General features: G+C 33.7%; 2 protein-coding genes across 3 annotated transcripts; both read right to left on the reverse strand.

Annotated features, from left to right (window-relative positions):
* Positions 1-4,495: 4,495 nt before the first annotated feature.
* LOC11420445 (protein MCM10 homolog) lies at positions 4,496-7,465 on the reverse strand. 2 transcript variants are annotated; one of them, XM_024777806.2, is made up of 9 exons: positions 7,009-7,465; positions 6,681-6,918; positions 6,470-6,594; positions 5,929-5,962; positions 5,796-5,842; positions 5,551-5,697; positions 5,407-5,471; positions 5,238-5,310; positions 4,496-5,137 (listed from the first exon to the last, which is right to left on the reverse strand). In XM_024777806.2, the coding sequence occupies exons 1-9, from the start codon at positions 7,356-7,358 to the stop codon at positions 4,975-4,977; spliced, it is 1,242 nt and encodes a 413-aa protein (XP_024633574.1). In that variant the 5' UTR covers positions 7,359-7,465; the 3' UTR covers positions 4,496-4,974. The 2 variants fall into 2 exon arrangements, with proteins under 2 accessions (XP_024633574.1, XP_003604042.1); XM_003603994.4 differs by having other exon boundaries at positions 5,551-5,694; positions 7,009-7,463.
* Positions 7,466-9,211: 1,746 nt separating this feature from the next.
* On the reverse strand, positions 9,212-10,012 carry LOC11418456 (heavy metal-associated isoprenylated plant protein 26). The gene is made up of 2 exons (XM_003603995.4): positions 9,848-10,012; positions 9,212-9,772 (listed from the first exon to the last, which is right to left on the reverse strand). Exons 1-2 carry the CDS (start codon positions 9,923-9,925, stop codon positions 9,380-9,382), a joined length of 471 nt encoding a protein of 156 aa, XP_003604043.1. The 5' UTR covers positions 9,926-10,012; the 3' UTR covers positions 9,212-9,379.
* Between the last annotated feature and the right edge of the window lie 5,739 nt (positions 10,013-15,751).

A 15,751-nucleotide genomic window follows, 5' to 3' on the forward strand; every position in this document is an offset into this window, starting at 1 on the left:
TTTTCTTCCTTTCATTTTGTATATCATGAGAATGAGAAAGACCAAGTCTTTTCCTCTATTTTATTTTATTGTAAAATAATTCAAACAATTGAATAGTAATTTTATTTTATTTGACATCTTTCCATTTTCCCTCAATCTATTATGCTATGCTATTGAAAAGGAAAAAAGTAAATACAATTTAAATTGACACAAGCTCAAAAAATACATTATTCCATAATCAAAAGCGATAATTCAATTATTATTATTAGGTAAGACGAATAAAAATAAGCAGTAGTTCAAGTATCACGATCTTAAGTGGTAATCTCGTCCCCACATGCCTTTGTTTATATAAAGCATAAACTGTGAAATTAGATTGGTGCTATGCCCTACTCAACTACATTCTTGGAATTAAGTTAAAAGAATCTTAAATGAGTTTTGCCATCTTCTTTCTGCAATAATGGATGGACTTACTAGTACAAAATGGAATCACAGATTCCATAATCCACAAATTATCATTTCCAAGTTGATCATATATATATTAATGCATTCCGCAATTATAAAATAAAAATGGGAGTTTAATGCATGTTTATTTAAATATTGATAGTAATAGTATCATGCAATAACTGCTACCTCTAACCACTGTACTCCGGTAGGTGCTTGAGCACACCAATAATTTTGAATGCGTATTTCTTTTGCTGATAGTTATATACTAATTTCTTTTCCGAGGGGAAAATATGAAAGAGAATATATAAAAGAAACAAAAACCTAACAATTCTTTACTGGTGGATTATTTACAATGGATAGTAAATGAATATCTATTAGATGACAGGGGAGATCATAATATTATATATCATTGTATGATATTGTTTTTCCTTTTTTATATTTAATTCTTAAATACATGCAAAAATATCTATGAATACACACGTTACCTGCATTCATATTCGTTAATCTAAACAGGAAGACATGCGAGGAAAGCTTTGCGTGCCCCGCTCCGCCCCATTGTTGTAGCTAGTCAAGACCCCAAGTTTCTATGACTGTCAGGTCAGGAGAATTCATGACAACTAGTAAAGCAAGCTCATAAATCAATTAATCAATCAATGAGCACTGCAAGAGACCAAGTTTTTGTAGCCTTTTAAGCTGTAACAGCTAATAACCACTCCAAAACTAAGAAAGAGATCCTCACTTAGCGTGTAACTTAGAAACATGTCCAACATTGAGCATCTAATTAAGTTTTTAAGTGACGGATGAAGTAAATTACTATGTTTTTATTCCACCTGCAGGCCAGGCATAAAGCTATTTGCAGCTGACTAACCGTTTCAAAATTTGGTTTCATTCACATGATATTTGCTTGTAAACATCTTTATAACATGCGTCACAAAAATATATGAGTGAACCTTAATGTAACAAACTACAAATGCAAGCACATGATGATAATAAAATAACACATTTACAAATTCATGTCCACAGCAGGAAATGGTTTTAATAGTTAATACAAGCCTGTATAAGTGCAAGAGGTGTGCACACCAACCACAACAAATTACGACCATACAGCTAAAAAATTAGCTTGAAGCTTATGACGGAACCTCAATGTGCTCAACCTGATTGAAAATGGTTATATGGTATGATGAAGACCACCAGGAAGTGGCTACTGCCATGGAACAGGCATTTTGTCCCTTTCTCTTCTTTTTCTTCCTCTTTGGGGACTGAAGAACTACTCTGATAGCTGCATCGAAACAGCCTTCACATTCTGTATTCAACAGGGAACTGCTTAGGTCAAAATATTTTATCATCTGCGGAACTTTTAAAGATGCATCAATAAGTTTTCTCAGTTCCCCACCCTTCATAAAATACAGAAAATCAGACCACTAACCTATTAAACAAGTCGAAACCATGTTTATGAACATTAAATACAGGTTGGTCTCAAAAAATGTGTTTAACATGCCCTGATACTAATCTTGACATTCAGTTTGAGAACCATCCGGTTAGCTCTGCATGTTGGAGGAAACAGATTCTCAAACGACCGTGTAAAAAGCAATTAACACAAGTGATATGTTATATTTACCAACTGTTGATTGAACTCGATTTCTACGTAAGCCATAAAAGGCAAGTCTTAATTTATTATTATTACTCCAGTGGCTTCAGAGATCCAATTTTAGAATTTAGGAAAAGATATCTAATTAGAAATGGGTTCAATAAATAAGTAACCGCCCCCAACTTAAAACATTAAATGGTACAATTCATTTTGCCAAGAAAGTGACACAAATAGAGTCTGATAGATTGTGATTAAGAGCGCCTCCAATGCATGTTCTTATATGGAAGAACTGGTTTTAAGTCATTGCACCATTTGAGATCACTGGCATGGATACCACCAATAAAATCGGCTCTTAAATCTTAAGAGGTAAATTGTAGAATCTGCTTTTTAAGTTCTTAAGGACTCTACTGTTAGAATCAAAAGTTGTTGGGGTTGTTAAATCCTATTTGGTATTGAGTGCCCACTAAAAGTGAGTTGAGAATTTAGAAATAATGCTCTTACACTATATAATGTGTAGGTAACACCTTGAAATAATGATTGATTCCTTTTGATATGGGTGCATAGCATAATGGTCGTTTGCACAGAGGTTTCATGCAATTGAAAATACAAGAAATAGAATGAAATTAGTAACCACTTACCAGCAACCAGTATCCCATAAGCCGAGGTTGACGCACAACCACAGTTGCGCTAAAATTGTCTCGCAAACCCTAAATGAATCTTGACGCAGTTCATGAACCTTGACCATTTTCGTGCTCTGCTTCTAGCCTCAAAAACCTAAATCATTCGTTCAAGTCTCGATGCTCTTGGTGTTGGGATGGACTCTATGTACAGAGACAGCTTCTGTTATCACTTCACTCTTGGTGTTGTGACACTGCCGAAGCAGAAGAAGCTCATAATGGTGGTATTAGTATTAACCACCGGTCTCAAGTGGAAGGAATTTGAACATACCCCTCAATCTTCTTGGAATGAAGGGGTTGACAGATTTCTGTTACTGTATGATTTACCAAATGCAATGTGGAACATAGAGTCTATGTGAAGGCATTCAAAATTATAGATTTGTTAATGGGTGTATGCATACAGATGATCAATCCATCATCAAGGAAAAAAATAGAAATTATGTATTGGAAATTGTGCCGGTTTATTTCTCAATATTTTGAAAATTCATCTTTCTCAGAGTACAAATAGGAGAAATCTCCCAAAAGAGTACAAATAGATACAAAACCAGACAGATATAAATAATGTGTACAAGAAATACTCAAGCCAAGTCAAAACAAAACAAAAGGAACCCTCCCACAGTAAAACAAGAGAAAAACTAAATCAACACCAGAATACAAACTAACCTCCTATTGAAGGGGTTTGATATGCATGACTATAACCTAGCTCCAACATATATAGAGATCAACTTGATGCTTGAAAAAAATTATGATCAGAAATCTTTTCAAATAAATTGTCGGCTCACTAGGATACCTAAAACTGAATATCAAGACAAATATTCCTTTTGGGGTCAAACTGAATATCAAAGCAAAGAAGATTACGAGGTAGATAAATGGACCACTTGACCATGGTTTATTGTTTCCAAGGAATTGAAATCATGCAAAAGTGAAAGGGCGTTAAGATTCTCTTTGGTGTGGAGACCAATCTGCTAAAAGAATCATAACAGGATATGTTTTCATCCTAGGAAAGGCTAGAGTCATGTTGTCAAGCATCATGGCTTCAAAGTTAAAACACTTTTAGATGAGATGTACATTAAGAGTAAAGATCAAATGCAGCTCATGGTTGATAACAAATCAACTATAAATGTAGCAGATGAAATGAGTGAACATATTGAGAAACAAATTCATTTTGTTAAAAGATCGAGAGGTGAAATTGACGTTGATCGCCTACAATCTAAATCAAGTGGTTGATTCGATTTGTTGAGTGAAACTGGGAGTTATGTACTTAGATAATATAAATCAAGTGGACATGTATTTTGATAGTGATTCAAGTTGTAAGTAGTTAGTTTTTTATGTGCAAGTGAATAAATACAGCAAGTGGGCTAGTAAACAGTAAGGTATATCTCATTCAATAATATAGTGTGAGATCAAATACAGATTTGGTGCATGCTCCAACAGTAATTTTGTTGACAACTAATTACTTTCTTTGGATTCGTTCTTTTTACAGTTGATAGGATCTTTAGTCACATTTTGTTTTTAATTCTGCTGACAAAATTGATGTGGAATGTTTTCAACTTATTCAACCAGTAATTATACAGAAACAAGATTAAAAAAAAAAAACAGTAATTATACATTGAAATGAAACTCTCCAGTTCAAATCAATTAAAAGCTCAGAAATTCACTGATTTCACGATTATGTTCAGATTATTTCCACACAACATCAACTATGTTTTGGTCGTGATTGGTGAATATTATGACAGACCACCCAGCCCAGTTCTACTTCTTGGAGCCTCTGCCCGTGAAGAAAATTAACAACAAGGAAGAACATTGATGGACAGCAAGTAAGAAAGTGCAATTTAACATGACTTGGATCACAGGTTATCAATAGCACATCTCAGCTATCAAATTGAAGAAAAAAGATTACATCCAACTGTTTCAAATAATAAGCTGTTGACCACCAACCCTTGAATGATATATTCATTGACAAATACTTAACTTATCTTTTGAAGGGAGTTTCTGAATTCAGATGAGCTAAACTCATTTAGTTTACCCCCAACTGATAAAAATGTAGATAACCTAGTAAAATTTGGTATCCCTACTACCAATATAACTAAGAAATAAATTCTTTATTATGCAGGACTTTGGCGTATTTGCACAAGAGACTAATCTTTCAAGTGAACCTTCGAAACTATATGGGCACTAATGTGCACTATTTTAGTTTTTACCACCACCCAGCGGTAGTATTTATTTTCTTCTCACACCACATTCTTGACACTCAACAACAAAATAGAGCAGAGCAACACATGATTTTCAGAAGTCCTCATCCGAACTAATAAGATCTAATTCAATCATCTTGCCTGTACTCTTTGTGGCTTTATCAACAAAAACTTGCCTCTCTGTCTTTGCTTTTTTTACATCCAACTGCTGGTTTCTTATGACAGAAGAGTACCCCATATTAACAGAAGATGATTTCCTGAAGATAATAAATAACATGTAACAGGTGTGTTAAGCCTCTAATGGACACATGCATAAGACGTAAGTACTATTAACCTAAATCCTCTTTAGCATCTCACCTCTTCGTTGTGCATTTGCTTTGATCATTTGGAGTCTTTGGTTCTTTTTTCATCATTTTTGGATCAAATTTTCCTGTAAACAGCCGTAAAGGGCTAAAAGTCAGCTACAAATACATTATACACGAACACACATGTTAATGCCATTAAAATAAACAGTTAGTCTGATCACCTGCAACCTCGGAAAGAAATCTAATCCCTTGCGAGTGTGAAGCTGTTGTTACTTTTCCTGCATTACTGGTATCAAAATTAAAATATTAATACTTGCGGAGAAAGAACTCAAGTGGAGAAAACAATTAACTCAAACTTGACAAACCTCAAAGCCTTTCTGATACCATCCACAGATAACAATTTCACTGGCTTAGATTTTTTCAAGTTTGTTTTGTCGGCAAGGGGGTCAACTAAGTATATTCCTTCTGACTTGAGATAATCTCTTGGCCGAAATGCTGTTCTTAAGTTCCTGCTAATAAGAACCACATTTATATGTTACATCCACATGTCATACGAAATCAAAAAAAATGAGCGCACTTTTATAAGAACTTGAAATAGGTAAACACTCACCCTCCCTTGAGTTCAGTTCGTACTGTGGAATATTTCTCTGATGATTTCTGCCATAAGTTATAGGTTGGTGAATTGATATCCTTGCTACAATAGAATACTGATAGAAAATATGAAATAATTAAATGGTACTTACTGATTTATGATATTTACAATAAGTCCCCTGACGCCTGAAATAACAAAGATTAATGGTTATGTAGTGAATCATTCAGAGTTTGACAAATATTATCATATTGTAAGAAGAAAAAGAAACATGGTTTACAAGGAAAAGTATTAATCGGAGTCTGGAGAAACAGAAACAGAATAACAATCCTGGGAAATAAAGGAAACTTTACAAAAGTAATAAAACAATATTAATCTTTGTATATTCCCTTAAACTGGCACCTAAAAACAAGATTGAGCTTTCCATTTCAAAGTTTTGTATAAAAAAAGACCAATGTAAGACTTATAGATTGGCAGACAGTTTTACTTCTAGTAATAAACATGGCGTGCTCTGTAAAAATGGCATAACAAGAAAGTGAGAAACCCAGCATGGCAAGCATGTTAGAGCTGATAGTGCTCATGATTAACAGATGTGAATTATGCAAAGTGAATTCTGATTCATAGATTGCGACCAAGCTATTGCAATTCCACAGTTAAATAATGAAAATAACAAGATATGTGATTAATTTGCTTACTTATTTATTGCCAGTGTACAAGACATCCCATCCGCTCTTTTCCCTTTGCAAACTCCATAATCAACAGAGGTGCCCATCTTCATAATTTGATTAGGGGAGTATATACTCAAAGAAAAACCATTACCCTTCAAAAACAATACAAATAAAAAAGAGATTTCAGAGGCGATTGTAAACTTTGGTTGAAAAAATGGAAGCAGATGATAATGAATACCTTGGCATCCTTGCGGACAGTAGAATTGAAGAGTGCAAAGACGGTTCCTTCCTTCTCTTGACAGTTCCTCTGATAAGCATTACCAAACAAGAAAAGAGAAATAGTATTTTCATCTAAAGAACCAATTTTCCATATGCAATAGCTCTTCCCATTTGAACTTGTTTTCTGAATCCCCTTCTCAGTCAACACTCCAACAGTGACCCAACTTCCAGAGAAAGAATCTCCATTCACCAAATTCCTGAATATGCAGAGTCAGTATGAATTTTAGATCTAAAAAGAAAAAGTAGAAAAGAAGAAGAAGAAGAAGAAGAAGAAGAAGAAGAATTACTTAATGACGGGTAAGCGAACAAAACGAATGTCTTGAACAGATTCCCTAAGCTCAGCAGGGGTTAAACATTGGTTGGTAATGCGAAGACCAGAGAATTTGTCAAGTTGGGGATCGTCGGTGAGGGGTTTGGTAATGGATTTAGGGTTAGGGTTAGGGTTAGAGGGTTGGGAATGAAGACAATCTTGAACGGCGTCTCTGAAGACGGACATATCAGGTTTCTCCCTGTGCTTGTAAGACACAGCATCATCATCCACATCAAGCGGAGAAGGAGAAGCGGGAGGGGTTTCAGGAACTCTGTCGTCAAGAGAAAGCAGGAGATCCAGATCTTCGTGTTCGTGGTTTGACGACATCCTTTTTCTTTGATACACAATGACTTAGGTTAGTTTAGGGTTTTGGTTTTAAACCTGATTTTCGACGGACAACAACGGAGGGAAAACTATTGCTCCAAAATATTTTGGAGGGAGGAAATTCAATTCATAGCCGTAATAATAATAATAATAATAATAATAAGATAATAAATATTTCAACTATTCATTTTAATCTTTTAAAAATTTGTACGTAAGTTAACATCCTCTTTATTTGATTAAAATAAATCAACAATGTTATTTGGTGAGAGTGAAAGATAGATGCAACAAAAATACACAATGGATCTCACCACTATTAATTATTTTTAGTTTCTTTGTGTCTTTATCTCTTCAAATGAAGAGACTAATAAATAGAGAGGATTTTAACTCATTTTATATAGAGTTTAATTCTAGTGCTCTAACAATGTAAATGCATTTCAACAATTAATGATAATAATCTTTTTGTAAATATAATAAGAGCGCGTGAAAATTGGTGAGAGTGGCATCCCGATTTCCAACCTTAACTAGAAGCCGCACATCTTTATTGGATTGTGGATCGGACAAGCAAAATTGCCTTCTTTATTTTGTTTTTTCGCTTAATCCTCTTCGACCATTCACCACCAAACCTTTCATTTTCGCACTCTCTTTCCTTTTCTTTCTTTGTATTCTAAACCCTAATTTGAAAGACAAATGACATATTGTAAGGCACATCTACCACACTATTTTCCCTCTTTTTCATTTTCTTTCTCTTAGATCTAAACCCTAATTTTGAAGACAAATGACAAATCACAAGGTAAATTTGGTACTAGGACAAAACTAATGTTTTTTTTACAAAACAAACTTAAATGACTAAATTGATGACGAGAGTTTAGTTGAGGGACCAAGTTGTAACAACAATTAATTGTGTGAACATAATGAAATCAATAAATAAGTTACACAATCAAATTTTAATTTCTCTTTCATTTATTATCCAAACAAAATCTATATAAGGAGTCCATGAATGAGGACAACCAAGGTCATCCCTGAGCATAAGTCGGGGGTGTGACGACCTAGGGCCTAGGTTCGTATGGGGGTCAAACAATTTTTTATAGGGGGTTTATATATAAAATCGTATGGCCCAACTCTTACAAAACAGAAGATAAAAAAATAAAAAAAAATTCTTCCAAACTCTTAAAAAAAAAAAAAAAAATTATTTCCATCATAATAGTTCACTTCAAAATCTTCCGATAAATCAAGAGACTGAGTAAATCTTCAACAAATTCTTTAAGAATAGAACTTAATTTTTATTATTTTCTGAGTCTCTTCTCGCAGTCAAGAGACTCACTGATTCCATACATAAGATGTTTGAATGATGTGATGTAAGAATCTAAGAGTTTCATATTTTAAAAATGATTCTCATGTAAATTGATTAGCTCTATATTGGTTTTATTCAATAACAATAACAATAAAAAATAAAAGTGTGTTAAGAAAGTGTGATGAATAGAGTGTTATGCAACACTTATCGGCGATGAATATCCTGCATCCTGGTATAATGCGGGTAATCCATACATCACATCGGTGTGGTCGGAAGACAGATATTTGTGGCACATGGTTCATCTTTTAGTAATTAGAAAAAGGAAAAAGGATGCTTGACCTTTTGTTTTCACACACCACCACCGAACTAGTTCCAGCTAGCAATTATCATGCCACAATTATATATAAGTAGAATTACGAAAAGGCCAGTACACACTACACATTATATCAATATCATTTGATTATTAAAAAATTAAAAATAAATTATTTGGTCTTCTTCCTTCCCATTAATGACGATAAGGCGATTGTAATGGAAAATCATTTAAAAATTGAGTAGAAGTATGAAATTGTGAAGCAATAAAAGGTAGTAACCTACTACTACGAATCAACAACATAACATAGATAAATTCCGAAAAGGCATAATAATTTACAAAGATAGAACAAATTGAAGTTGGCAGCAACCACAACCCAACTAATAATAATAATAAACAAAACAAACAAGATATGACATGACATCACATGACAGAACAGGCGGTGGGATTTTCGTCGCTGAAAGCGGTGGTGTAGCGAACTTCGGTGGAACTAGCACGCGCTAGATGGGATCCAGAATACTGATTGTTGTCGTAGTTGTTTCTGACATAACCGGAGGGTGCTTTCTTGTCGTACGTACCTTGTGCATATGGGTGTGCAACGACGTCGTATGGAACATATGGCCATATCTCAGCCCTCTTACCAGTGCGGTGAGCTATACGCGCCACCACTTTGTTAGGTTCAACATACCCCTGAACAGTGACCTTGTGTGCTTTCCTATCAATATCAACTTGGTTCACACCTTTCATTCCTTCCACCGACCTTCTCACTTTTCTCTCGCATCCTTCGCAGTCCATCTTCACTTTCACTTCCACCGTCTGTATACAGTATATTATTCATTTCTATTACTACTTTAATAATAATAACATATGAATGGATCTATTATTACTTACCTGTAATTGTTTGCGGTGTTTGTGCGAACTTCCACCGGAGCAGTCAAATAGCTCAGAAATGTGATCCATGGCACCCATATTATTATCTCTTTCTTACTCCAAGTGAATGAGTGAGTATTTAGAACTTGCTACTTACCACTAATTGCTTGGTTTCACGACTTTTATATGCAAATAAACAAACACAGCTAGCTAAGTAATTACACCTTCAAATCTTCATTCGTAACGCCCACGTGTCTCATTTCTAATGGATGCTCACTGTTACAAAAGTCCTCGATGATGCACCTCCCTCCCATTCCCAATGTGGAGCGTATAGTTTTGAGTACATGGGCACCCTTACGTGGCAATACACCTCTTACACTCACACAAAATTCTGACATGTTGCAATACACCTCTTAAATCACCTCTTTTTTTTTTTTTTTTTTAAGTTCACTTTTCCACTTCCAACTTTCAAAACTTGCAATTTTGACACCCTAAATACAAAAACTATAATTTTCCCTCTCAAGATTTAGCCCCTTTGCAATTTTGATCCTTTTTATCACTTTTGATCAGTCAAAGCCTATGCGGTACGCCACGTGTGTAATTATTAAATTTAAAAAATTAAAAAAGCATATAATTATTTTTTAAATTAAATAAAAAAAAATCAGAAAAAAATTAAAAATAAAACTCAAATCATAATCTTCATCTTCTTTCATCATATCATTCCAAATCCAATCAAAAAAAAAAAATGGTGCTACTTTGATGTTTGGATTTTATGCTTGACGCCATCTGAATTTCCTGATTTATTTTATTTTTTAATTTAATTTAAAAAATAATTATATGATTTTTTTAATTCAATAATTACACATGTGGTGTGCCATGTAGACATTAACCGATCAAAATTGACAAAAATGATCAAAATTGCAAAGGGGTTAATTCTTGAGGGGCCAAAATTGTAGTTTTTGTACTTAGAGGGCCAAAATTGCAAGTTTTTGAAAGTTAAGGGGGGAAAATACACTTTAGCCTTAAGTGACCTCTTTTTTGTTTGGCTTAATTACACTTTTAGTCCCCGCATTTTGACCAGCTCACGAAAATGGTCTCGCCTCTTTCAAATCAAACAAAACCGTCCATAAACTATATGTTTTTTGTAGTTTTAGTCCTACCTCCTATTTTCAACTCCAGAAACGCAGAGAAATGACAGTTTTAGACCTACCCCCTATGCTCAACCATGAAATAAACAAGGAATAAAGCATGTGGGTGTAACACCTTATTTCTATTAAAGCAATAAAACATGCGAATAATGCATTTATTCAAGAAACAAATGCTACGTCATCATACAAAATTCAAATTCAACAAGCATGCATACAAGAATCTTCAAGTTCCTCTTCTCTCTAACCTTTTTTTCCTCTTTCTCCCACTTTCTCTCTCTAGCTATCTCAAAAATATCTTGTAATAAAGGTGTGAGGAAATTTCCTCTAAGACAAGGTTTATATAGTATGTCCCCTTAATGTGCATAACCCTAAAATTTAATGGATTTAACCCATTCCAACTTAAATCTAAAATGTTTCTACACACATAACGGTAAATCACTAATAACGGTCACTTAACGGTAAAATTTTAGTAATTAATCACTATGATAGTAACTTAGCAAAGAACAACTTTTTCATAACTTCACAATTACAGCCTTAATAAACCAATACAAATCTTAGATACAAAAAACAATTAACTATTTACATAACAAAATAATAAATCAATGGGGATGAAGTTATGAAAACAAATCAGTGCTTCAAGATCTGGAGCTTCAAAAGAAGATCAGAGATGTTAGCTATGAATGAATAACAAATCAATTGCATGTATCTTTATGTGTTGGTTATGCAACTATGAAGATGAAGGAAGTCTGATCAAAGTACAAGAGAAAAGAGGAAGATTAAGAAGAGAGGATGAGAGAAGAAGAGAGGAAGAGAGATGATTTGGGTAGATAGAAGTGGAAGCGATGATGTTTCTAGAGAGAGAAGGGGATCTTGAGAAATGAGATAAAAAAGGGATTTATGTTACCTATTTTTTTTTTATGTTATTTATGTTACCTAACCTGCCAAACACTAGGAAAATAATAAATAAAGCTATTTTGTCGGTTGCTTATGGGTTTCGATGGGTGGATTTAACCCATCCGAGATCGACCGATATAACCTGTCCATAACCGTTTTCTTCAACCCGAATGACCCGTACACCCGAATGGACCCACCCGCTTGTCTACGGGCCTGTTGGGTCGGCTGGTTTGGGCCGGTTACACAAATCTTGTCCAGCCCTACTAAAAATAATCCTCACCAAAATTTTTAATTTACACTTACTCACAAAATACCCCTAAGTCCAAAATGACTAAATTTCCCCTCTAACACGAAAACCCATGAATATGCATCCAATGATGAATGGTCACACACTAGCACACATATAAACACATAATAAAACGATTAAAAATAAATCTTGCGAAAATCGGGCTGTTATAGTGGGTACAAGGAATGTGGCATTTAACATAAGAAAAGGGAATAGTTTCCCACCATGGGGAAGTTAAATCTGACCATTAGATTAAGCAATGAACACATTCTTATCATGGACTCTCAACACCATATCTAACCACCCACCCTCTTTTCCACCACTCTTCTCCATGCCTCCAACGCGTTCACTTACAACCATCAACAACCGAAGAAGCTCAACTTTATTACAACTAAACATCATTACCCTTACTTGAATCATGGTTATTATGCTCTCCCACTACCATGCCTTTGTTGATTCAATTTTTATTATAATTTTCGGATCTTCCAACTTTTGTGTTTCATAAAGTTGTCAAGTGTACTCATGCTGGTGGTACTGTTGATATGGTGTATTACATTACTTTTCAAGGTAAAGAAGAAGCAAAAGAAACTTGTATTGTGATTCAATCGATTTTAATTCTAATTAAAATTGGAATATGGATTTATTTAAGTTGCTAATTGTAAGCTTTATGAGTTTTGATAATTTCTATGTAAAAATGGTAAAAAAGAAAAAAGGCAGGTTCAAATCCGGTGGCATGACTATGATGTTCATAACAGGTTATGGATGTTGAAGATAATGGAAACAAAACAGCGGTACTGCCATTTCATTAATCAACTTAATGGTTGATTGGTTAGATCTGTTGAATAAAGTGGATTCCTTGCCAAATGGTTTATTCGACACACTAACCAAAATCCATCATTATAAAGCAAATTTCTGCAGCTAAATTCGTCTGTCATTGTCAAATGGTTGCCACCACATGTTTTCCACTTTTACCTACGGACAAAACATAGGTAACTATAAGGAGACCATTTTAAAAATATTATGGACTTCTACCTACGGTTGCGACTGCACTAAAACTTAACATTGTTTTATTTTATTTTATATATTTTCTATTCTACTATAAATTTTAAAAATGAATAATTCATAAAATTACCACTAAAATTAGTTTAATCAATATAATAAAATATTATAATCAATATCATTGGAATTTGAAATTGATTACTATAATCAATTTTTAGAATAAATTCTTGAAGTGACTTAACTAGAATAATTCTCCCTAACTATGAACTATTATACCATTCACCCAAACCAATGCTTAATACTCACGGAAATACTCAATACCCACATAAATCAAAATCTATATATACTTCATTGCTTATTTAATTCACGGTAACAAAATTTGAATCACTGTTCATAATAGCTTATTGGACAAAATTACATAATATCAAGTTACAACTTACAATCAGTTCATACCTAAAAAAACTTACAATCACTTCTACAACAGGGCATAATAAATCAGATTTTAACTTCTAATTTGTGGATCTTCAACAATAGCGGGTGCACCAAATATATATTAACGACATCATTTGTTTAAGAACACCAGCGACAACCATGGTGCGTGGCAGTCAGGATTGAGTTTTGTACCACCATCCAAAACGTGTTTTACAAACGTTCACCAACGTGGCAACATGATTATCAGCAAGTCTCGGCTATTTCATGTTTCAGCAACGGTAAAATCCTCACGTTTAGTTTATTTTGGGTGACGCGGAATATGCAATACATGTGTTATGATATTATTGGAGAACAGTAAGAACAATATAGATGGAACTTTACCTAAGTTTTGTCCGTAACAATATACTTGTATTTTTTTTGTTCTAAATAGTTTATCGGCGACTCCCACAAAATATTGAGAAGTGGAGAATTGTAAATTTGAACCATTATTCTAAAGAGAAATGCTTAATCTCGCGACAAAGCTTATCAAGAATATTTCACAATGTGGTACCTACAAGCGATGAAAAGAGAGGAAAAAAAATTGTCACATATTCTCCCTCTTCCTTTTTCTCTCTCCATTGTTTTTAACCGATGAAAAGAGAGGAAAAAAAATTGTCACATAAATTGTCTCATTTGATTGTTCAAATAACACTACTTTATTATTATTGCGAAGCTGCATACCTTATCACAACATCTTTGTCTATGAGACTCACCGCCTTTTCACATATTTCAACAAGTGAGAAATTTAGGGCACCAAAATTGAATTGCTCGTAATATATGGGTTAATTAAACTGGTGATATAGCTTTCACATGCTAGTCATTTGAGTGAGCTACGACCATGTTAGATGTACTAGGAATGACGGCCTTTTAACGTGATGGTGGTTACCTTACAAGAAAAAACATGACTGTGGTTTATTAAATTCTTTTTTCATTTTGATAAAACACGGTCCTTTTTTTATTTTTTTTTGTTAAATAGTCTAATGGTTATAATTCACCTTATAAGATGAATAAATGAGGTGTTCGGAGTTCGAACTCCAACCCCTACATATGATAATGCATTGTCCTATCAACTGAGGGACGTCCTTTTTTCATATTTAATACTAGCCATATAGTAGTAGTTATAAATAGTAGTGTTAAATTTTTTTAAACAGAATTTTGTTATTCATTAAATTCTCCTTAGCTCAAAAAAATAATCCATATAAATATTACATGCATATAGAATATATAGTTTACATAAAAAAAAATCATGTTCATGGAGTATCCTCGAGCCATACCCCATATGAATATGAGGTCGTGTCACGCATCTTCAAAAATGGAACCCAACAGCCCTTAAAAAAGATAAATGTTGGCAACACAAATTTTATGACCTATTTTTCAACACATTCTTTTTAATTGATTAAAATTCATATGAGATTCACATAATTTAATGGAATCTATATGAATTTTAATTAATAAAAAAGAATACGTTGAAAAGTGTGTATCAGCTAGCATTTTTTTTTTTTTTGCCAATGTTGCTAACATTCCTAAAATAATAGAGTTGTGATATATGTACAACTGTCCATATGGGATAACTTTGATGATAACTTTCATTTTCTCTCTTTTTATTAGTCCAAAATAATACATAGAGAAAAAGAAAGAGAAAGAATAAAAGTAGAATTTGAATATGAGAGATAAAATTGTTAAAAAGTTGTCATAAAATGATGGCTTAAATAAGAAAAAGGTCCTTGTAAGTTCGCGCATTTTTGGTTTTAGTCCATGTATCTTTTTTTTGTTGCGAAACAACCCCTGTATTTACTTAACACTTTGACATTCGTCCCTGCCGTCCGTTTCCGTAAAAAAAAACGCTTCGCTGGCTAACGGACTAATACGTCGCATATGATGAGTTGGCAATTGGTTATTAGAGGGACTAAAACCAAAAATGCAAATGTACACCGGGACGAAAATAAAAAATATAATCATCAAAATTTGAATTTTAAAACATATTATTTCCACCTTATTCCTCACTATGTTATTCCTCTCTTCTTCATTTATGCCATTCCCACCCTTCCATAGCTTTGTGCCCTAACACCAAAAACCCATTTCATTGAACAATGTCTTCTCATTCCATTTGTCAATTTGATTGCCAAT

This window comes from Medicago truncatula, chromosome 3 (genome assembly GCF_003473485.1).
Source record: "Medicago truncatula cultivar Jemalong A17 chromosome 3, MtrunA17r5.0-ANR, whole genome shotgun sequence".
In the NCBI taxonomy this organism is placed as follows: domain Eukaryota; kingdom Viridiplantae; phylum Streptophyta; class Magnoliopsida; order Fabales; family Fabaceae; genus Medicago; species Medicago truncatula.